Source organism: Malurus melanocephalus, unplaced genomic scaffold, assembly GCF_030028575.1.
Source record: "Malurus melanocephalus ecotype Western Australia unplaced genomic scaffold, MMel_1.1 scaffold_53, whole genome shotgun sequence".
NCBI lineage: Eukaryota > Metazoa > Chordata > Aves > Passeriformes > Maluridae > Malurus > Malurus melanocephalus.
Window position 1 is genome coordinate 2,389,841 of NW_026623285.1, and position 24,080 is coordinate 2,413,920.

The following is a 24,080-nucleotide window of genomic DNA, read 5'->3' on the forward strand; positions in this document are numbered from 1 at the left end:
TGTTCACATTTGGAGAAGGAGCAGCCAGTGGCGTTCCCGTGCATGGACTCCATCAGTGACTGTTCACACAACTACAGGAGCACCAGGGGCCTGCTTGCCTGGCTGCTTTGGTGTCTTTAAAACTATCACAGCAGGAGATTTAGTCAGACTTTCTACAATGCAGTTCCCAAAGTGCATGTTTTGGTGTTCTTTAGGCTTATTTTGAGGATGTTTTCCCCACATCATTAGAAGGGTAAAGATGTTCTGCAGGACAAATTGCATACATGTTGAGAGGAAGGAAATTAGTTCAAGGGCGCATAAACAACAAAATGTTACTGAAGTGTTTTTTATCAACCACGAGATTGCCTCGTACCCTTCTGATTATTTTTTATATTAAAAACCAACTAATAGATTTATTTTTCTGGTCACAGAGAACCAACTGGACTTTATTCTTTTCTCTAGCCTAGCAGCACAGGTCATGTATTTCTGTTATTGTTTTTGAATTGCTACCCATTTTATATTATGGGCTTTCAAAAACCTGTTGTAAGAGAAACCATTTATATTAAAAACACAGCAAGAATCCCATATGCCTATACATACATATAAAATACAGCGAAAAAAGGAAAGTTATGGGCAAATGATAGTTGTCCCTGAAACAACCGGCAAACCAGCCAGCTGTGAAGGAAACTAACATGATGTACTAAAGCAGAAACACAATATAATGGGGAAATGCGGTTCTTTGTTCAGATCCGTTTCCTATTAACACTTATAATGTTATGCTTGTGCATGCCATCCCCTGAGGACCACTTGGTCAGCCTTAAATGAATAACAGTGGAATATGTAAAAACTGCTAGATGCATAAAACTTCTGTGCACCCCTAGTCTGTTGTGTGTATGTGCTCCTTTTAAAGGAAACCTGAGCTATTTATTGCATGGAAGCTCGAGTTAAAATGCTCTTGTGTTGCCAGGGGCCAGCCACTAGCAGTAATTTTAAAGGGTGAGAGCAGAGGAGATTAGGGCAATTTGAGCATGATACTTAAGGTCTCTCTGGCTATTAGTGAAGGAGAAAATGTTTCAGCGTTGAAGGAAGGGAAGTGAACTTTGTAATGCCACTCGTTTGGGCTGAGAGCAGCGAGGGAGGCTTCCATGAGGGGCTGCAGATCTGATCCCCTGTTAAAGTCATCTGTTCTTCGCTCTGTGGGGTGCTGAAGCAGATGCTGGTCAGGTGTGTGATGGAGGTTCAGGGGGAAGCTTGCTGTGAAACACCTTTTTCTGCTGATTTGAAGCTGAAAAGGAAGATTTAAAATAACAGTCCATATGTCTGATCTTACATTCTCTGCCTAATTTGGGGACAATTCTTGAAGACAAAGGAGTAAACATTTACAAAAATGTGTTCTTTTGAGGTGGAGTGGGCAGGCACACAAAAATAAGATAATGTGGACAAACACAGGAATACCTGTTTTATTGTCTGCTTTAGTTGCAAAACTTCCACCTGTATAAATATATCATCAGGTATTTTGGCCTCTAGCATCTATTAGCAGTTTAGCACTGTATACAGTCTCACTGAAAATAATTCTGAAAGATGCTGAATGTAACAACCTAAACTATCATTGACACAGGCGCTGACATTTATATTCTGAAAAATAAGGGAGTTTTTTTAACTCACTGGGTAGCCACCAGAGAGGATGTTCCTCTGGATGTGGACAATCTCCTAAGACTGGTGTTTTCAGGACTGTCCCACTCCGGGTTCACCAATGCTGCTTGATCCAGAGCTGTGGACTTCCCTGAAGGGCTCTCTGATCAGCACAAAATAATGTGATACCCATGGTTTGAATGTAAACTATTATTTAAAGGAGAGGATTTTCCTGTGTTAGCTGTCAGTCTTACTTAAAAGAATAATTGCTGGCCTGCCTTCTAGGGGAAAAATAAATTTATAATATATTCAAATAAAAAAGTATCATTTTGTCATTTAGTCCTATCCTAATGAGGAGAGAAATCTAGGCGTTAAAAATAAAACAAGCCCTTTTAAGTGTAACAAAATTGTGTAAAAGGAGTGTAATCTCCAAGTCTAAATGGGCAAAAGAAGTGCATTTTGTGTCTCAGCTTGTTAACTACTTTATTTATATCATTCCCAAAAGCTCAGCTTCAATATGGCTGTAATTAAGCCAAATTACTCCCCTAAAACTCTCTTACCACAAGACATTCTCTCAGTGTCTCCCCGTGCAATACTTCTGAACACTCATCATGTCCATTTCTCCACCCTGAGGTCTGACTAGTTGAGACTGATGAAGTCTGAGCACAGACTTTGAGGGATTTCTAATGGTATAATCAGGAGGTGGCTGTTGAGCTTCAGAACATGTCATTTTCAGGCTACTGTGTTTATTTAAAATCTTAAAGGGCACCTTAGGATTCTTAAAAGATTAGTGAATAGGGCCTCCCAAATCTGCGCTAATGCTCTTCTTAGTTGTTTTTGGGGTTTTTTTTTTGTTTTTTTTTGTTTTTTTTTTTTTGTTTTTTTTTATGAAATTGACAGCACAGTCAAGAACCTGTTAAGTAAAGGAGATAAATACAGTGGAAGAACAAACAGTGGGAGAAGAGAGAACTTGTGCAATAACATATTCTCCCCGAATGTCATAGACCATGTGCAAATAATGAGCGCACTGAAGGAAAGGCAGAACCTGGTTAAGTGTTGTGTCAGGAGAGCCTGTGATCTCAGGCTATTAAATACTACAGCGCTCTTTCAGAGCATCGTAATTCAAAAGGAAGGTGACAGTGTGGTACCCGTGAGCTGCTGCCTGGCATCAGGCTCGAAGGGAGCGGGGGCAGCAAGATCAGAGCAGGCTTTGGGATGAAAGGAGCTTATCTCATTTTCATAAGGGAGATTGCTCGAATACCTGCTTTGACCCCTTGTGTTAGAGCATGAATTTCAATGAAGGGATAAATGGTGACATATCACCCCTTTGCCAGTTTTTGAGGATTGAGCTGTGTTACATTAAATTGTGCTTGGAAATCTCTGGTTAATACATTTAGAGAAACAGCTCTCAGGAACATCTACCTCCCTTCCTTCCTCCTTAAAACAGTAATGAATCCAAATTGCTAATAAAATATAAGAGCTCAAAGACCTTGTGTGCAGACCATGTTTCTGGGCTGAGTATTTTTTTAATGTCAGTTTTCCCACAGCTGTTAAAATGTTACAGTCATTAAGGTATCAAAACTGTCTAGCCAAGAAGAGAGACTTTCTTTACGCTCTTGAATTGTTTGAAAATTTTGTTTAGAAGGGGTCCATCCTTTGTTTCATTCTGTGGAGAAAGTAAAGTTGTAATCTGCCTGTACTGTAAATCTTAGTTAAGAGCCATTCATTGAAGAATAAACTATGCTTTCTCCTGTGAGGCTATTTTTCTAACAAATATGATTATGTGCCTGCAAACTAACAAAGGAGATTAGGACATGTTGTCCTACACACATTTTGAAACTGTTTTCCTAAATCTTGGGAAATCTCATTTTAAGATTATATTTCTGTTTAAAAATAAAAAATTACTGACATTCAGGATTTATTTCTGCTTTGCCATGGGTTGCCAAGCAAAACCAGGGAGGCTGTGCTGTAGTTTGGAATTAGAAAAGGACTTGTTGAAGGGATCAGGAATATTTTGAAGTATATGTCTTTATTGCAGGAAATTAGGTCTTTTTCACATGAGCATGGGGAGCAGTCAAAGGACCAAGGATCTTCTGCAGCCCCAGACCCCTGTACTCAGCAACCCAACCCAAAAGCATGTTTTTCCTCAGGGCCACACGCCAGTACTGCTCAGGCTGTGTTAAACCTTTCTTCTTATTACAATTATGTGCTGCTTCTTCATCTCCCTCCAATGTGACAGCAATCTACCCACACGGCTCTCCCTACAAAATAACTTGGCAAAAAGTGTTTCCCCAGATCATCCTCAGTAATGAGTAGCTTTTTACTTGTTTTGTCTTTGTTAAAAGAGAACAAAAAAGCATCAACAGTGAAAGGAGGAATAGTTTCAAGGTAGTTTAGCCTGGACTTTAGCAATGTATTTTCTGTTTCTATGTTAATCCTTAGCTTTTTTTATGCAGGGTGCAAGAGGCCCCTGTCAGCTGAAAGGGTTGTCAGCTAATACCATCACCCTAATTTATGCTCCCGGGGGGAAATATAAACTGCCCTGAACTCAGCAGCTAAACAGGTACCCAGCTGATCAGAAAACCTCCAGGAAAAATTGGTGTGTTTCTAGAGGGCATACATAAACTTTGGGGAATGTCTTCCTTTCCCCCGTTCCCTCTACTTTCACCTTTTTCTTCTTCAAGTAAAAAGGATCTGACACTCTTCCACATGCGTTAAATTTTTTTTCATTGTTTGTGGCATTGTTTATTGACTTTGATGTGAAGCTTAGATCTTCTCAGTGACTTTTTGAGGAAAGAATGGTGGAAAACTCTGGTTACATCTATGCAAAAAAAAAAGCCAAGTGAGCAAGATCACAAAACTAATTTTGCTTAGAAATCTTAAGAAGGGGTAATTTTTGCAGTCGCTCACCTAAAACTGTGGCAGTTTTTAATGCCTATTTAATGTGATGTGTTTTAGTTTTTTTTTGGTAGGGTGGAATTATTGTTTTAAAGTTAATATAAATAGGAAGAAATCTGTAATCCCAAAGCTATAAATCTTCTGCTTCCATAAAAATTATGGAATCATTGAGCTATATGGCTGGAGGGGACTTCAAATGTTCATTCAGTGCTCTGCCCAAAGTAGGATTAAGTAACATCTACATCATTTCTGACAGAAAGATCTGTAATGTGTTTTTGACAACCTCCAGAAATGCAGAGCACACATCCTATTGCTGTGCTTAACTGCATTCATTTTGAGACAAGTTTTTCTTTCAGGCTAACCCAAATCCTCCCTGATGCAAAAGTTCCTCTTATTTTTCGTTCTACTTAATATAGAAATGCAGAGAGATATTATTTCTTCTTTCTGTCTTCAGCAGCGTCTTTTGAATTTGCAACCACATTATGTCCACCCTCTGCCTTGTCTTCAGTAGAACAGCCAGGTTGCTCAGTCCATCCTTAGTAATCTTCTAGATTTAAAAGTATTTCTTCAGCTGTCCAAAGGCTTCTCCTCTGCCTGAACCTCCCTTTAGCTAGGAACAAAACCTCAAAGTGGGAGTGGTACTTCTGTTGGGACATACTGAAGCAAAAAAAAGGATTCATATGTTCAAAAATTTGTGTAGGAAATAAAAAATCCACTCACTATTGGTGAAGACCATGAAGTCCAGCAACACTTACAGATGGTTCCCATTTGAAGCACAATGTTTAAAACTGAAAAAGCTAGAAATATATTCTTTCAGCTTATCCAAACTAAGGGAACTCTGTAGAGAAGATTGCTCAGGAGCAATGACTTCTTTGTTTGTAATTGCAGAATCCATAGCATCACTAATAAATCCTGACAGTGTGACAAATGACCCATTTCAGCTGAGCATCCTGCCTGAAATCCCACTTGGTTAATGGTGTTGCACCTACCAAGGTTTCCGCTGGAGCGCTTGGTTCAGAGTTGACTCCAGGAGAAGTGTGCCACCTACTGAATCACCAGCTCTGCTTCCTGAAGCACCCTGGGATTTCCTTGGAGGGCTCCCAAATGCATTTGGCCAAGACCAACCCTGTTTAGCTTATGAGAGCAGACCAGATCACAGCCTGAGGCTGTTATGGCTGCTGGCCATATTACTCATTGGGGATGTTTAGTCATGTATCTCTACGAAGGGAGACCATATTGCATTAAATGTCTCAAGTTAGTTCTGCATATATTGTTTGTAAATTGCTTTGTGAGCCTTTCTGAGTGGAAAGAGCTGCATATGTATAAAATATTAAGACTTAATGGAGTGTATATAACATTTACGTGTACTTCAAGGTAATTTTTATAATAACCATTCACGTATAGCTGTATCATTGAAAATGTAATAAAACAGAGCAGGAAGGCAGCCTCTCTTTAAGTTCTGCTGTTTCAGTTCTGAATTATTCTGATTTAACTGTTGAAAGTCTGGCCTTGATACTTAGCTATTGCTAAATTTCAGCAACATGGTTGTTTAAATCTAATAGCAGTACTAGGATAAACACTGTACAGCTAACATTAGTTGGAATGCAATTCCACTTGACTGCAATAAGTGCTTATTGATATTTTATTTTTAATAAATTCACAAATTAACACACCGCATTTTCTCATTCTAGGCAGCACGGCTCCCCTCCAGTAGGTAGCTTACAGTTTACAGTACTGTGCAAGTGCCCCAGTGTTAGGAGGAGTTATAATCTGAGGAGAGTGGATGCTGCTAAATTGTATGAGGTATTTTGGGGGACAAGAATGAGGAAAAACAGACCCTGCTAGCTGGGTATCCTCTCTATAGGATGGGCTATTACAGTTGGTCTGGTTTCAAAGTACAGATAAACCCCAAGCAACTACAGACATACCCTCTGTCCAAATTACTAAACTTGACACTAATCTTTCTTTCTGTCTTCTTTTAAAGATACCTGTATAAGTACTAGCCCTAATACATGTTTTGTTTTCTATGACCAGTCTCTGATGCTGGCATTAATACCCCGTAGAATTTCCCTGCCCGCAGTCTTTGCTTCATTGTACCCCTGCTTTGAGTAGGTACAGCAGGAATTGAAAATAAAAAAGCATTAAAGAACTGCTGGCACCTTGTGGTAAATGTTTGAAAAACATTTTTAGCAACAGTTTAAACTGTAAAACATATGAATTTTATCAGTCATTGAAACTACTCTGATGAAAAAGGGATCCATGTTATTTTGTTCTATTTACCTCACTTCTAGGACCCTTCAGTCCATTTTCTGCCTGCTGCCTACAATGCTACCTGGCACATGCTAAAAATAAGCTTTCTTTAAAAGTACTTTGCAAAGTTAGAGTGGGCTGGCTGCTTCCAAATGTTATAATTTTGTTTGCAAGGCTACGGAGTGAAAGGCAGGACTACTGACCTGGAGCAGATTTGTACGCAGGAAAGAAAGCTTACTCGATGTGAATATGTTTAGGCAGAGAAGATAACTCAAATGTTTCCTTGTGCTGGTTTTGTTGCTTATTAACTCAGTGCAGAGAGGCAATATGAAAGACGTGATTTGGGCAGGATTTGAAAAAAGCAGAGCAGTGGTTTCGTTAACTAAGCTGGGAAGTTTTGCACAGGAAGAAAGAAGAATGAAACTTCAAGGAGCCGTATTTCAAGGGAAGAGATGGGTGGAAGGGAGTAGAGAGACTACAAAGGTCACAAGTGTAGCCTAGGGTAGGCAGAGTAAGTGAGAGCAGGAAGAGTAAAGTTGGTATCATAGATTAGGAGAGCCAACAGATTAGATCAAATATATAAAGAAGACAAAACAGAAAGCTCTTATATGAAAACATTTCTGGGGAACGAGCTGAGCCATGTTTCAAACAGCATATCAGCCCGTCTCTCATCTGTGCTTGTTTCTAAATTCACTAGAATGCTGCACTTTACAGACCTTTTTCTTTCTATAAACTTTTTATAGAAGCCAGGTTAGCTGAAATGAAAAATACAGTTGTTTTTCTTAGGTGCGGGATTTAAAGCTTAGCGAGAAAACTTGGGGAAAATATGATTGGCCTGAACAAAACAAAACTTTAAAGGGCTTCATCAAATAAAATCTAATTTTTATCATTTTTTTAGTGGACTGCTTTCATGGCAAAGTTCAGCTATGTTCCCAGGGGCTCTGACTGTACAACTTTTTACACTTTTTGCTATTCTTATAAAAGACAGACAAAATGGTTTAAGGAAATATTTTTTAAAATATTCATTATCTGGCAAAGATCAGGCCTGCAGTATTTCAGCCTAAAAAGGGAAAGTTTTGGAAGTTTTTAAAAGTAACTAAAAAAGGGAGATAGAAAGAAAATGAAGATGCATCTGTCAACATAAGTTTTCATGTCATTCATCCTGCAATACTCTTTTAAAAAGTCAGCTTCATCTTTTTCCATAGTCACATTTATGATGTATGCATAATGCTTTCTGTATGATAATATCTGTTATCTAGGTGTGCATTTGTAAGAGATCTGACCCTACATATGGGTGTTATGATCACAGCAGTGAGGCAGGTGAAATCAGAACAGTCACTACCTAGAATTAACCCTRGTTTTGCTTTGTGTTTACCTGGTTGGCTCTCAATTGACCAAATCCATGGAGCTGCTTTTGGGTAAATACAGCTTGTATTTCTTTTACAGTACTTGCAAGTATTTAATACGTTTTTGTTTGAGCACTGTGGAAATGCTGACCAGCTAAGGAATGAGATGCAACTGAGTATAGAGATTTTCTGACTTGACTCCAAAATGTAGAGGACCAAGCATTTATAATCTGTCCTGGGTAAAAGTTAGGTGATGAGTGTGAGGGCTGCCCATCTTTATGTCTCTTTAGGCTGGAGTCACAGAATAGCCAGCATGGACAATCAAAGCAAAATAAAAACACAAGAAAGTGAAGACATTTTAACTGACCAATAAAAATAATAACATTCATGATAATCAAGCAACCAGACTGTAGCTTGTGCTCTGAACCTTGCCAAATTTGGGGCTGCTGGCAAGCCACCAAGAATAGCACATCCAACAGACAAGGGCCCCTCATCTGAGAGAGCCTCACTGCAGTCCCCAGAGAGCTTTGCCCTACGAACTGACGGCGAGAGCATCCCAGCCTGCCTGAGCAAACCACAGGAGATCGCCGGGAAGGGAGACTCAGCTAAACTTGTGTTCTGTGTGAATTGAGATTAAATTAAGGGACTCAGTTGTTATTTAGTAAAAACAGTTTCCTAGGTTACCCTGGAGTAATTTTTACTGTGTTGGTATGATGTAATCAGCTGGTTTAACATTTAAAGCTAGTAAAATATGTGCATACAATTTTTTAAAATAAAGATGTGCCTAATCACTTTCATTTTGCACCCACTTAGCTCAATATTAATTGTTTGTGTTGGCTAAGGATTTACAAACAGGCTTAGGAGTGTAATAATCTAGATTTCTACATCTGATGGCCTGAAAGTTAGAGGGAGTGAAGAGTTTTGTCAGACTCCTAGATCTTTCCTCCCACACATGCTGGCCACCAGATAAATCATGTGTATGAGTTTATAGTGGAGTCAGTGCTGGATGTTAAGCAACACCCAGAAGTGAAGTTCTTGAAATAATTTCCTGTGAAAGCAACAGTAGACAGATTTGTAATCACAGATCACGACATTAATCAAGTAAACAAACCATCCATTTTTTCCCTCTGACATTACTGAAATCCCTTTTAGGAACACTGAAAATTGTACATAATGATACTGCCTAATAGCAAGCATAACTGGAGCAAAATGGTACGCAGTGCAGGCAGCTTCTCAGGTCTGTGGAGCACAGATGTAAAATTCCTTTCTAAAATGTGCTGAGTGCCAGCAGACATCTGAAATACTGCTTAAATATTCTAGTAGTATTAATGCAACAACTTATCTCTGTTTTAATTAAAACGTTTTTCCTCTTTAAAACTTTACAAAAAGTTGCTTATCGCACTCTGTCAGCCGAGAGAAATTTCAGGCAGGGCTGGGAATGAACCTGTAAATAAGGGTAAACTTTGTCCTGCACTGTTACTCACTCTGATGAATTCCCACTCAGTAAAAGCTGCTGATAGCTGCAGACTGCTCGACAACTACAGCTAATGTGGAGGAGTCTGTCCTAGGAAATAGGACAGGTAGGTTTCACTCAATGTGCTTAAAAATGAGGTTTGCTGGAGGGGAGAGGACTGGGTGGCATTGAAAGTGCCACATTGGAGTGGGATGCTTGTGGGGCTATGTAGTACCTAGAATAGCCCTGATCTGGTTTAGTGTGATCATTAATGGTGGCAGGGAAAGTGTAACAAGTAGTGCTGGTGACGCAGGGTTTGGAGACATTGGCAATACGGAGACAGACCTGGATATCATACAAAAGAAAACAAAAAATGGAAAACCAACCCAAAAAACATGGATGAGCTTTGAGTACTGAAGTAATGGCAATGGAATGAAGTTCAGTATTAAAAAATGCAAAGCTGTGCCTGGGGGGACTAATAAAAATTTCTAGAAGCTGAAGAAGAAGCTGGGAGCTCATCATGTGGAAATGTCTGTGTAGGAGGAGGGCTCAAGGATCGGGGTAAGTGGTCACAGAGTGGCAGCAGGCTTCTGTGGTGATGTGTTCATTTCCTAGGAACTAATACTTGTAAACAGCACTGGAAGATGGCTTTCCAGACGGGATGGGAAGTGTTAGATTGGCATGGTGGATTGATCTGGAGCTAACTTTTAATACTGATGAAAACATGCTAAGGGAGGTGGAGGAAGGTTGCAGGAGGAAAATGTAGCTGAGTGAGGGATACTCAGAGAGGGTTGGCATGTTCAGCAGAAAGGGCTGGGAAAAAGGTCCTTGCAGCAGGACTCTGGGTAGATATGAAAGAGGTCCAATTACATTGGTAAAAAGAGAAAATGATGTTGCAACTATTGACGTGCGGGGTGGTGAGACATATGTTCCTGTTGTGAAGCAATTACAAGAATATATAAGCCCTGAAGTGTTTTCAAGCTAAACTCAGGTTGGCATCTTCATGCAGAATAATTAGCACACAAAAGCATGAACATGAAAAAGACAGTAGGAAAATTCTAAATCTTAAGAAATTAAATTCATGCTACTTGGAAGGAAGAAAGAAAGGGAAAGTTTTGGGCAGACGAGAGTGAAAGAGTAAAGCCTAAGTGTTTGGAAGGCTAAAAATCTGAACTACGAGGAGAAACTGAACGGCTGCTTTTCTTTCATCAAAACTATTCAGAAATGTCCTCTTGCACTATGTCATGGGCTGTGAGTGAACTCTGCAGGTTTTCAGACGAGTTAGTCATCATTGTTTTAATCTGTTTATCCTGTTTCCACAATAAATATATTTTTTCCCCTTCAAACAACTGTAATGTCTAGTTTGTTTGTTGTTTGTTTTTCTTTAAATTGAGCTGTTTTATTTTTCAACACAGTCCAGTTTTTCCAATAAAGAATTTACAGAAGAGCCTCATTGGCACGGACTGTAGTCACTAAGGACAAGAACACGCATTTGGGTTTGTACAGCAGCAGGAACAAGCTAGTGTTAGAGGGTATCCAAGCAGAAGACTGTGTAAATCTAGTACAAACAGTTTGTGTGGAATGTGTACTCACTGGATACTTCAGAGTACATGCAAGTTTTGTACAGATACTTTTTTATTCCAGAGTTTGTTTGGGTTTTTTTTATGCAAGAATGGAAAAGCTGTTGGTTTTGATTCATAAAAACTGATGTTGAAACTAAAACAGCATCCTGCACCACAGAATGTGAAAGTGAAGTTAAAAATTATTTCTCTTTCATTTATCATCACGGTAAAACTAGTGGTGTAACTCTGACTCTGATGACATTAAAAAGCAGATGCTTTCCAGTCAGTCTTGAAAGGATTTGTCTGAGTGTCTGCGACAAATCTGTTTGGTTTTAATATGTTTGGAGTTAATAGATAGCCATACTTTTCCAGAAAAAAAAGCATTGGAAGACTAAACAGTATGTAAATCCTAAAACCATAAGTGGGTACAGATGGACCTCACTTGATTACAGAAAGGATCTATCAGATGATTAATCTATGGCTGGAGAAGTTCCTATGAAGAGAACTAGAATGGGATTTCCTGGTTAACTCTTACTAAAAAAAAAAAGGCAAATACATTAGTTATTCCCTTTTAAAATACCTACTCATGTAGTAGCTTTATGTTATGAACTACAGAGTTTTAATTCTTATGGCTGACCTGTGGCATTGCAAACTTTCCATCACATTGTGTTTCAACAAGAGTCACTGCAAACAGGGAATTGCAGGCTGACCCTTAGTTGTGGCTGCATCTCAGTTTCTGTGCTGCAGACCTGTGTGGTTTTAAGAAATATTAAAATTTTCATATTTGTACTAAAAGACTATAGTGGAGTTTCGGTGTCAAGATTCCTGATGTTAATTAAATTCATACTTTTGGTTAAAGCCAAGTTAAGAATGGTACCTCTTGGATCATGAATTTTCTTTATCCTGATAGTGATTGAATTCTGTAAAGCCTGTGTGCAAGGATGAGCCAGGATCAACAGAATTACTTGGCTACTTGTAATTCATGGAACTCCAAAGCTTAAGTCAGTTTGTTCAGCAAGAGTCCAGAAAAGATTTCCTAGTGGACAGTTCTAGCTGCTCATTTTCAAGGAGGAAATATTGTACTATCAGCTGGATTACTAACAAAAGAGGGCGTTTCTTTAAAAACAAGTTATCTTGTGTATGTTTTTATCAAATAGCACTATGAATTTGTCCTGCTGTAATGAGGGTGATCTGAGTCCCAGCACACCCCTTTTCCAGTTGGAATTGAGTTCCAGATATTTGCCTATTTTTAAAAAAAAGTTTCATTAGAATATTAACTATTGTTACTATGCTGAAAAATAAAGATGAGAGCTAACAAAAATGCTTGGGAATGACAGTTTAGGAGAAGAATAAAATTTGGTTCAGTGATAAAATTTGTTTTAGAGCTGTACTATTTATTTTTTTGTGCTCACCATACTGTACTTCAAAGCACATATTTTTAATTACAGCATATTAAGTTGGCTCTTTTAATCGAAATTTTGCTATTTCAAGTTACTTTTCTGTCTGCTGGAAGTTAAGTGAGGAAAGGGTATCAAAACCAGATCCTTTTCCCTGTTACAGTCTGTGAGGTGCATCTATAAATTGATATAGTTTTCATGGTGTCCAAGACAAAGATTGTAGAATTGTGGATGAAGATTAAAATACCTGAGATCTAGGGTGAAGATATTTAGTGTAGATATATGGCAAAGCTTTTTCAAGCAAATCTAAAAAGAGCAGTGGCTTCACATTTTAACCAGCAAATTCTAATTATCTGTTAGAGTAATTAGAATCACAGCTGGGGAAGGGAACCTCTTATTCATTATGCATGAACATTAAAGATTACATGATGGATTTTACCTAATTGCAACTGTTTGCTTCTGTCCTTAGCCAGCATCTCCCCTCTGCACTCCTGTGCCATCGGTGCCTGACTGCAATGTTGGGAGTAATTGCACCACGTCACATTCTGCAAGGTGCATTGGGATCTTGCAGAAATTGCTGCATTATTTTTCTTAGGTATTTGTGGTGTACAGCTCCAATCACTGACTGGATACAAAGCTCTCCACTTCCACATCAGCCACTTGCTACTGGCCCATGGCTATCTGATCAGTGTACAGCAAGTGGACAGTTCTATCTCCCAGCAGAAAAGCCCCATGATCCCAAGTGGCTTTAACCTGCATGGAACAATTCCTGGGAAAGTGTTTCTTACCTTGAGACTGTTCTTGAAGATTTATTGCCAAAATGTTTTGGGGAAATCTACTGGCCATCATGCCCATTGCACGTTTCTGTCTCCAGAGAAGCTGGACCCAAATTTTGGCAGTGCTTCTTTCCTTGTATATTTTCAGTGACGTGTTTCTAACGCAGCAGCACGTTTGAGCATGTGAGAGGGTGAGATCTTTGTTCCCGGTTTCATTTAGACTTTGTCCAATCTGTTGCCTTAAAATGCTTATATTCAAAAAATCTGGGGCAGTTCTCATTAAGGATATTTCCAGATATTTTATTTCATTACAGTTTAGAGAGTTCGTCGGGAAACCATTGATACCGCTCAGTGCTGAGCACTTTGATCTGAGTCTTCTTAAACAAAGAATGTCTTTTCCTGACACATCAAACTGACTTGGGAACATGTGCCCCATTTTCTTACGAGTAACTTGAAGAATCTGCTCTTAATGCTGCCTTCCTTCAGTTTCTTCTGAAATTGTGGATATTTACATTCTTCTGTCCTTGCTAGTGACATGTAGGCTGCTCAGACCACCTCCCCATGCAGACATTTGTGCAGAAAGTCCCTCTGTCCACTACCAAAACATGGGACACCCAAGTTGAACTAAATGCTGAATACCACCACATGGGTTTGCAGTGGTCTGGAACTGAAAAGGTTCACTGGAAGCAATTTGCAAAGAAATCCTTAGGAAACCACCTGGATGGTTATTTTAAATTAAAAAAGGAAGAGATGCCACTTTAAAAAAATAATTTTTAATACTGGGTTTAAGGTTCCATACATGTGATAGTCATTAAAGCTTATTTAACCCTGAAATTATCTGGCCTCTTTAATTCCACAGGGACTGTAAGGCTCTTGGGTTAGAAATGAAAAATAATGTCAGAAAGAAAATGAGACTTTCCTGAGTTCAGGACCATTATTACAGAATATTTTCTTAATCAAGCCTCTTTAAGAGCCAAGCAGTGGAGGAAAAAAATAATCAGGTTATACTGCTTTCATCCACAGGGTCTTTGCTGATGCTTCGGGCCACTGATTGACATAGGCAAAAGTCAGTCCCAAGGGCTGGATGAGACACGCTCACCTAAAATGCACGTAGGACTGGTGATTTTTCTATCCACTGCAGCACACCCAGTTCCTTGTTACAATACGCATTTGGGATAATCCCAGTGCACTGTGACGTTTGGGCTCTCAAAAGTCAGAGCTGTCTGGTTGTGGAGACTGGAAACTTTCAGCAGAAGCAGTGATTTTTGTCGAGTTTCAGTTACACCAAACATCTGTGGTGTACCCCACCACCCTTTCCCCAAGGATGAAACATTCTGCAGGGAGGGTGTTGCAAGAATTCCTGAGCTAGACAGCTAAGCTGGAGTCATAACTGTCCTGGCCAGGGCCCTAGTTTGAAGAAGACTCCCATTAGAATTAAAACATCCCATAACTCTCATCACAACAGCCCTATTCTTGAGTGTGGCTGAACATGGAAATTTAAGGCTGGGGTTGGAGTGGGGGGAGAATGAAAAGACAGACAAGTAAACAGATAAAGAGGGAGCTCTTGCATGCAAGTGGAATTTCCTCTGAGCACAGGACATTCTTTATCATTAACTGGTCTGTCACAGGAAGGAAAAGGGGAAAACAGTGTTTCCTGTTAGGGGGAAGAAAAAATCAATAGGCTTTGGAAATACCTGCCTGGAAAGAACTTTTTGTTTTCCAATCAGCAAGAACAAATAAGTTTTTAACTCCTTTGGAGCATAGTGTCTGTTTTAAAACAGTTTATTTCTTGAAACAGGACTTCAGTGTAAATATATAATTTTGAAATGATCAGTAGTTCACACTCCTTTCATCTTTCTTGTTCATTTCAGAAAGTGCTCTAATTCCTGGAAATATCTTCTATAAGACACTGCTTTGAAAACAGTTTAATTCTTCTGAGTTTGTGTCTATGAAAGCAATAATAATTTAAAGAGCTATTTGCCATACACACACAGACACTCTTGTGATATTAAGATTAAGATGCTCACAAACGGGCAGTTGATCTGCTAGTGCTTCTGGTAAAGCAAATTTTTTTTTGAAAGAGCACAGTTGCCAGGCAAGTGCTCAAAGCCTCGGGAGGACAATGAACTACCCTGAAGCTCCTGCATGATCTCTTCAGTTGCATTTTGCTTTGAATATCTATGGTGGTAGAAGTGTGGGTTTTTCAGAAGAGTCAGAAGAGGCCCGAAGACTGCAGGAATGGATGTATATGCACAAGCAGCCCATGGTAACTTGGGTTGCTTGGGGTAATCTTTTTTTTTCTAGGTGGCAGCTTCCTTCTTTGCAAAGCTGGGCCTGGGGATTTAAAGCTGTGCCTTGGTTCTATCCACATTCCCTTGTTCTGAGCCAGGGATCTGTCTCGGGTCCATGACAAAGTTTATAGCAATGTCAATGGCATAACTGGATGAGCAGAAGCTGTGAAATCCAGCAGTGTAAATGAAGGAAGACAAAATAAAAAGAAAGAAGGAGGGAAGATGACCTCTTAGACACGCACAGAAAGAGGGATGGAAGTTGCATTTTTTTAAATGGAGAGGAAGAAGTGGGATAAGCTTAAAATGAAACTATCAGCAGGGCTGGAATTAAAAGGGGGCTTTAGGAATGATCTAACTTTTATTTTATTACGTGACACAAGACAAAAAATCAATAGCTGGTAATTCAGACATAAATGAGTTATACAGGCCATTGACACAATGGACCAAACTTTATAACAACCACATCTGATGCTGTCAAGCCACAGGCTTCAGTGGCGCCAGTAATAATTATGGCTGATCACCTCTAATTCAGAGCTGCCTTGCTTGATAAAGGTGTCACTCTGAGTGGCTGCAGCATCAATATCAATTGAGGATGTCATCCAGCAGGTCAGGCTGCTGTGGTGAACTGTGTTTTTTTTTAATTGAACAGGACAGATGCTTAGTTTTCTCCTCCTCTCATTCCATCTGTAAAAATCATATGCATCTTAAATGAAAAAGTAATTTGAATTCATGACTGAAACTACTTGAATTCAAGACCAAATCATGACAGAAGCTAATTGTGTCAATCCATAGAAATATATTCTAAAGATAATTTAAAGCCCTAAGAATATCCTCAGGAGGAGACTTTGCTACTTTATAATAATCTCTGTTGCTTTGCTGATGTGATCAATTAAAGAATCCACCCCCAAAAACCCCCAGTGTGGTAAAATGCTGCTAGGCAATAGAAATTGATTTTCCATAAACTCACATCATCATAAAGAGGATAAGAAAGCACATTGACTTTGCTGTTTTCCAACTGTTTTCTAAATTTGTGGGGCAAAAATGCATCCACTGAGTGTTGGAAAACTGAGTTTCGCTCTGAGATGTGCGGTGAAGTGGCTTTGTGAAATAGTTCATGATCTATAAAGACACCTTAAAATACCTCCACGGTGCTTCACGTGCCATTAATACTTACATCTGCAGTTTGATGTTGAAACTGAGTTTCTCAGGGATGCTATATGTGCTTAGACATTTAAAATTATTATTATTATTATTATTATTATTATTATTATTATTATTATTATTATTACTTAGGCTTTGCGTTCTTGTGTGGATCAACTGCTTGGTACTGCATTGACTACCATCAATTGTGAGTGATGAACAGTGACAAAGCCCACTGTGGGGGAGGACACAAGGTATTTCAGTCACGGGCACTGTAATATTTAACACCAGGAGGACTTTGATGAGGCAGAGCACTTTGCACCACAATCACTTATCCTTGCGTGTGCGGAAGTTTATTATAAGTTGCATTTAGAAACATTCTCTATCCTTAAAAAAAAACAGACTTGGGAGAGAAACACCAGACAGGCAATAAGAGCAGCGCAGCAGTGAATTAGTTACAAGTTTGCTGTGCTGTATTGACTTGTGGCTTTTCTGGTACTTTTCAAGCCGAGGGGAAAGCAGGCGCCTCGCACCTGTGCGTTTGCATACGGAGGAACTCGGCGCAAGAACCAACCCCGTCGTTTTCCTTCAAAAACGCGGGGCTCGATTCCAGCTGCGCTCTGCCGAGGCGGACAAATCGCAGCCTGAGGCACACCCCGCAAAAGCAGCGCTCTCCATCGTGCCAGAGCCCCTCGCACACTCGCTGCTCCGCGGCTTCTCCGCTGCCCGCTCAGCTCAGGCTCCATCCCCGCCTTTCCCGACGGCCCGATCTTCCCGCAGCACGGATCGTGCGGGCGTTCGGGAGCGATGCGGAGTCTTGTGGCCATCCCAGAGAGTCCTGACAGCCCCGTCCCTGATCCCAAGGTTTTCCTGCGCTCCGGCAGGCAGCTGCGCAGGCCTTTCAGAGGCAGCACTGTTTCTTTCTCTGTTTACTCGTTTCCAATGGCAATTGCACCACCGAGTCTCAGTGCGTCTGGAACTTGGCCTGGGGCTGTTTTGGTTACATTGAAGTTTTTGCTTCAGCGCTGCCAGATTTAAATGGTGACTTCACCAGCACTGAGCTAAAAAGGAGAAAAGGGGAGGAGGGAGGTAGTGCAGCGAGCGGGAGCGAGGGAGAAGGCCAGGGCATTACATCATCGCTTGGACGGGAATCAAATGGGAAGGATATGACTCACTCGGGCTAGTTAAGCTTTGGCTCAAGTTCTACATAGACTCATTCCAGGGCTCTCATGTTCTGCACCTCAGCAGGGAATTCAGGCTCAGTGATGTCCATGAGGTTTGTTTTTAATTTTCTTTTCCTTTTCTGATTTCTCTATAGTTTCCCCCCCTCCTCGCCTTCCTCCTCCTCCTCCTCTTCTTCTCCCCTCCCGAGTCCCCCTTTCCCACTCTTTTCCACTTCTACAGAGTTTGTTTTCTGGTGCGTGTAACCTCAGCTCTTAGGAGCAGAAGCTGTTTTTTCGACCAAACCGAACCCAAACAAGGAGCACAGCAAACTTGAGAGAAGTTTGGTAGTTTGTTGTGGTTTGGTGTCTCCCCCCGCTCCATCATTATGTTGTTCCTAATCGGAGGAGACAGGGAGAGAGTTAAAATGCAGGAACCAATCGCTTGGACGGTGATGTAATGCTGGAACTGCAGGGTTGTTAAGTAATGTGAGAGGAAGGGGGTCAGGGTTGCAAAGCATTTACCTGCTGTCAAGGGGCTTTAAGTTTATTATCAATTGCAGTGACTGTAACTGGCTTCAGACTGCACTCTCTAATTATTCACAGACTCCCCTTTTTTATCTTTTATTATTAAAAGTAAAACTATATTACGGTATTTTAAAAAATGTGATATTATCACAGCTGCGAATTATTTTCCACCGGGGTTTTTTGGATATTTTTTAAATGGCTTGAAACTGGATGTCTCTTTCACGAAAAGCCCAGAGAGAGCAAAAAGAAAAGAGAAAGGCAAAAAGGGGTGGTTCTTCGAGCGTGGCTGGCGAATTTGAAACTGTTTGAAGAAAGCAGTTCAGCCTCTGCCTAGCAGAGCGAGTAAAAGCTTCTACTGTTGGGAATCCACTGTAGAAAATGAAGCATTTAAGGGAGGCAGTTTGCAGAGCTCATCCCTAGCACTTGTCAGCAGCATTGTGATCCTCAGCTTACCTCGGGCTCTCTTGTGGCTGTCTTGCCTTTGCTGGGAGCGCGGAGGTCCCGACCCTGCGCAGCAGATCCCGTCCTGTCATGGTTCTGCTCTCTACAGCTCCCGGGGACTCGGGGCACCTGCCTGAATGGTTTTCCTTTGCAAGACAGCGCACTGGGCTTGTCTTATTAAGTCTGTCAGTCTCCCTACAGACCTTTTAGTCTTTTTTCCACCTAGCTAACGGTGTCTAGGTCTGGTGTGCAGGGAGAAAAGGTGCCTCCTCCCTGAGCTCACTGTGAGTACATTACCCTTAGGGTGGGCTACAGAGTTTAACACTAAGCCCGTGCTCGGGCACTGGTTATGTTTAAATGTGGGATGAATGTGAGCTGTCAGGTGTGTGTTGGTGTCCTGAGAATACCTGTTCTGCTTGGAGGAGCTCTGCATCAGGTTTCTGTGTCAAGAGCTGTCTGCTCTTGACTCTCTCAGAAGTGTCCTTTTCAAAGGGAATTTCTATCTCTCAGGGAAACACTGTGTTGGTATCCACTGTGGACTACAGATTTGCTTGATTAAGTAAAGATAGCCTTAAACATGCTCTTAAGTGTTTGGTGGTTTGTTTTTTTTTTTTCTTTTTTTTTTTTTTTACAACCTGTATTGGGGTCTGACAGAGCAAAATAACAAGCAGTGTTCTGAGGTGGTGGCAAAACCTCCTGCTCTCTTTCTGAACAGGACAAGAGCCCATGGCCAGCTCCTGCCTTCCCTTCCCTCTGGCAGCCCTCTGCAAGCCCATCTTATGTCGATCCATTGTGTTCCTGCACTTCATTCACAGGTTTTCCCTAAGTGCCCTGATTTTCAAGCTCCTCAGCACAAACAATTGCTCATGTGCCAAACTTTTATCATTGGAGAGCCCAAGCAAGGTGAGGCTGCGCCCGGCCCTGGCCCACGGTGCAGTGCAGATACACCATATGGATGGGATTGCGCAGTGCTCTGCTGAGGAGGTGTGGGTTGTGGAGGGAGCTGTGCTGCTGCAGGAGTTCCCGTAGGATTTCTGACTCATACTTTCTCCTAGAAATGTTGGGAAGTGCAGCTCCACGGACCATCAGAATAAAGCATAGCAGATTCTTTCCTTTGCCTGCCTGCTTTAGATGCTGGGATGGAGTTGTCTTCGTTCTTTCCCTTCCTGCCTTCTGTGCCTGGAGACTTTGTTCAGGAAAAGTCCGGCAGTGTTGTCCTAGGATAGTGTCTAACCATGCTGGCAAGATGCTGGGCAGAGGATAACAGACTGTCACACTCCATCTTTCCTGTACAGAAATGCATCCCTGCTATTTCTTTTATAAAAACACGTGTAAAATACGCTGCGCAGCGTGGCCTGAAAGTCTTTGGGTATCGGATTGCATTCCACAGGGGATCAGAGTCTCACTTGTCTGGTACCAGCTATTAACATGTCACCTGTCTGGAAGGGCAGCAAAAGAGAACATCTTGGTGCTCTAGAAGGTGTGGACCGACTGATGACCCTGCTGTGTACTCAAACTTTCACAAATTATCCACCCTGCTGATTCACGCTCGGTGAAGTTAGGCCGAGAGTATAAAGATGTAAATTCTTCTTGCCTTTCAGAAGTGCACTGCAACTCTTAAGTTATAATTTACTACTGCTGCTTCGCTGATTTCAACACAGCACCACAGGAAAAACAGTTGTAAGCTGTCTGAAAGGCTTCTTTCAAAAAGCTGCAGTTGTGAATTCTGTATGCATACACACACAGGTGTGTCTATGTATGTATGTATGTATGTACATTTGTTGTTGAAGCGACAAAACATAAATAATGAGACGTAACTGTCAGATGAGAGTTAGACAGCTCTGGTTGTGCTTGACAGGTGCTTTTGAAATGCATGTTCTTTTTGGACAAGGCAAAAAAGAAAGTAGCTGCCCATTTGGATTCCTCTGCTGTTAGTTGCTGGGACCCAAAGTGCAGGTTTGCCAGTGCACTTGCAGCTTCATGGTCAGAGGGCAACAGCCCTGACAGTCACATGTTTGAAGCTGAGTCTTTTTGGCAAGAGGATTTTCTTATTCAAGGATCACATCTTTAGGGATCTAATTTTTAAACAGCAGCCAGGAGAAATGTTAACAATGCTCTGAAAATGAGCATCAGAAGATATGTTCAGAAGCACACATAACCTGTCAAACAAAGCAGAGGCCAAACACACCAGAGCTTGGGGGTGATGTTTGCACTGGAGAGTGTGGTCGGCCTGTGAAGAAAGGCAATCCACTCCCAGCAGAGCCTGGCTGGACCCATCCCAGTAAATTTTCCCCACTAAGATCCCAAGTTACATTTCCGCCTGCATTGCTGAATGTGTGCGTTGGCAGGATATCTGTTCTGTAAGCTGTGTGATTTTTAGCTGTAATTTGGTGATCCTTTGCTGGTCTCTACATGCACGAAAGAATTGGCTCTGTAGTTGCAATACAAAAGCAAGACGTAAATATCAGACAGCTTCTTTTTGCTTCATTGTGATCCCTCTGCTCCTGAATTCCTCAGTTTTCCTAGCCCTAACTTTGAGACCTTTCTCTTAAACCTTTCTGGAAGATGCGGTTGATGTTTGTGAGGCCCTGTGAAGCTTTCAGATCTGGTGTCATGAGTGCTGGGATCAGAGCAGGTCAGGTGTTGGACAGAGGCTGTGGCAGGGCTGACCTCACAAGTTTTGGGCATGGGGGCAGGAAAACCCAGTCCTGCACTTGGGTGAAGGTGCTGGGGCAAAGTGGCCTCCCGTGCCCTTCCCCGTCTCTCCCTACGCTCGCATTCCCACCCTTCCTTTGTTCGTCCTGCACATGCCTGGGCTGTGTTCAGCCCAAAGTGTTGAGATCAGCTTGGCTGAAAATTACACTTCAGATCAAAATGTGAGTTAGGTTCCTCCAGTGTGAAGTGAATGCTGGGTCTTTCTCTGCAGCTACAGATGAAGCAGATAGGAAGGTAATTACATCTCATCCCTATCTGACTCTCTTATTTGCCATAATCTCTTTTAATCCCTTTGATACTCATCATAATAATGTTAATCTTAATGAACTCATTTGGTATTAATGCGGATGTGATTTGTAAGTTCAGAGCAGGCTTGCCATCCTTGTTTAGCGTTCATTAATATCCACTTAACTCGGTTTATGCTCTCTTTTTCCTGCAAATGGACTTGCGTATCTTTGTCTTCCACCTAGATGATGTGGCAATTCCCACAGTGGAACTCTCTTTCCACACTCAGGTTTCTATTTCCTTTCTATTCTTCCTCCTACTTGCAAGATCCCAGAGCAAAGAGCTTTTGGAAACACTGCATACATCTGCTAGTGGCTTTCTGTACCCTGTTGCTTAGTCATTTCTTCCACTTTCGACTTCAAAATTGAAGGAACCCTTATGCTCTTATTTCTCATTCATGTGGCATTCCTTCTTAGATTGTTTCAGAGATATCACCTTACTATAGCCCTTGTTTAATTGTCTCAGAGGGTGAGCAAGTAAGAGACACAACCCCTAGTCCTGGCAAAGAGACAAAGTATTTGTTGCTTACTCTCTGTACTCTCCCCAAATGCTCTGTTTATGGGTGGGGTACCTTGCCCAAACGGTTTCCAGTGTGACCAGCCAATTTTAGTGAGTGAGGACTACATCTGAACGTTGAGCCTGATCCAAAGCTTATTGCAGTGAATGGGAGAGCTGAGTTGATGGTCTTGGGATAAAATTGATCCTCTTTCAAGTCCTTTGAGCACCCACCTATTTTTCAACATCTCTAGCTTTGGAATGTGCCCTCTTGAAAAACTACTTGTTCAGCCACAGTGGTCCCAGAGACTGATGAACCTTGGATCTCTATTAATGTGTGATTTCCTCTCTACGTGGGTGCTTGTGTTTGCTTTCAAACGTGGCATGGAATTTCTGTGTTGTGGTGCTTGTTCCCTCTCCACTTCCTCCAAATATGTTTTTAAAGCTTTAATTGTCAAATAGAACAAATTCTTTTTCAGTCCCAGTGACACACATTTTACTTTTTAGGTCTTTTGGATCCTGACAGAGCCAGGAAAGTATCATTTACTTAACAGAACACTGTTTATTCCATCCTCACTTCCATTCTTTATTTTATGGCTTGATGTTTCCTTATGGCATCAACTTCCAGAGTTAAAATCAGTATCTCTGTTGAAAACATACAACTTTTAATTTGATGAAAGATTTCTGAGCATTATAATAAAACTAGCCATTCTCTTGCTAAAAACTACTAATTGAGAGTGAAAATGGCAGTCTCTCAGATCAGCACAAGCTGTATTTCTGTAGTGGTCTTTATTTTAACATCTTATCTTTCATTCAAGAGCAGTGTGGGATGTTTTGAAAATTGCAACCATTAGTCAAACATATTAAAGCTCTTTATTGGTATAAGTAGGAGATGTATTCATGTAAATAACCAGATGGAGAGTTTCACTGCAGAAATCTGCAACTCTTGTGCTGCTCCATGACTATAAAGAATATGGGCAATGTGCTTCAGATGGGCGCTATTTTCTACAGATCAATAAATCTGTGCCCATTATCAGCAGCAAAATAATAACTATAATAACAGAAGTTCATTATCACAAGCCCTGTCTAAGGTAATGTCAGTTGAATGTTTTACCACACTGGAAAAGCCCCTCAGCACGAGTAATTTTATATGTCAGATTTAACATGAGCTAGGTTTTTCCAAATGAAGTCTTACAAACCATAACAGAAAAAATGTACGAGACCAGATTCTTCCTTGACCTCAGCTTAAGGCAACTCAGTATCGTGTCAGAAAAGTTCCAGTACTGTGCTCTTTGTTATCATTTGGTTTCCAGGTCAAAATGAACTTTTCTTTCACTGCAGCTAAGGATGTGAGCTGTATTTCTCTTGTATCACAGGACTGCAGGAATTCTCTTTGCTCTGAATACTTTTCAGTTTTCTGATATACTTTGAATCAGTGAGTTTCTTTAGAAAATTCATGTAGAAATAAGATTGGCTGAAAAATCAAAATAAACACTAAATTAAGACTCAGTTTTCAGTTTGCCTGAACCACCAGATTCCTTGCCATTCGAATCCAGTGTTGACAAGTATCTCCTGTGGCCATTCTTATGAAAGAGGGTACACAAATTGGTACATAAATCTCTGTATGGGGGATTTGCATGTGAATGTAGGGGTTATGTGTGTGTCTGTCCCCATCTTTGACACTGCAAGGAAAAGTTAACTTCTGCTGTTCCTAAGCAATCATACCAGAAAG

At 40.9% G+C, this 24,080-nt stretch overlaps 1 protein-coding gene across 2 annotated transcripts in view; it reads left to right on the forward strand.

Annotated features, from left to right (window-relative positions):
• CREB5 (cAMP responsive element binding protein 5) overlaps nucleotides 1-24,080 on the forward strand; it is a 206,914-nt gene that overhangs the window by 92,992 nt on the left and 89,842 nt on the right. The window contains exon 1 of one of the 2 annotated variants that reach the window (XM_057365514.1): nucleotides 17,926-18,000. The exons of the other annotated variant lie outside the window; for it this stretch is intronic. Within the exon in view, the coding sequence (XP_057221497.1) occupies nucleotides 17,954-18,000 (47 nt within the window). The 5' untranslated portion in view covers nucleotides 17,926-17,953. Of the gene's footprint in view, nucleotides 1-17,925; nucleotides 18,001-24,080 lie in introns of those variants that run through there. 2 annotated transcript variants of the gene reach the window in all.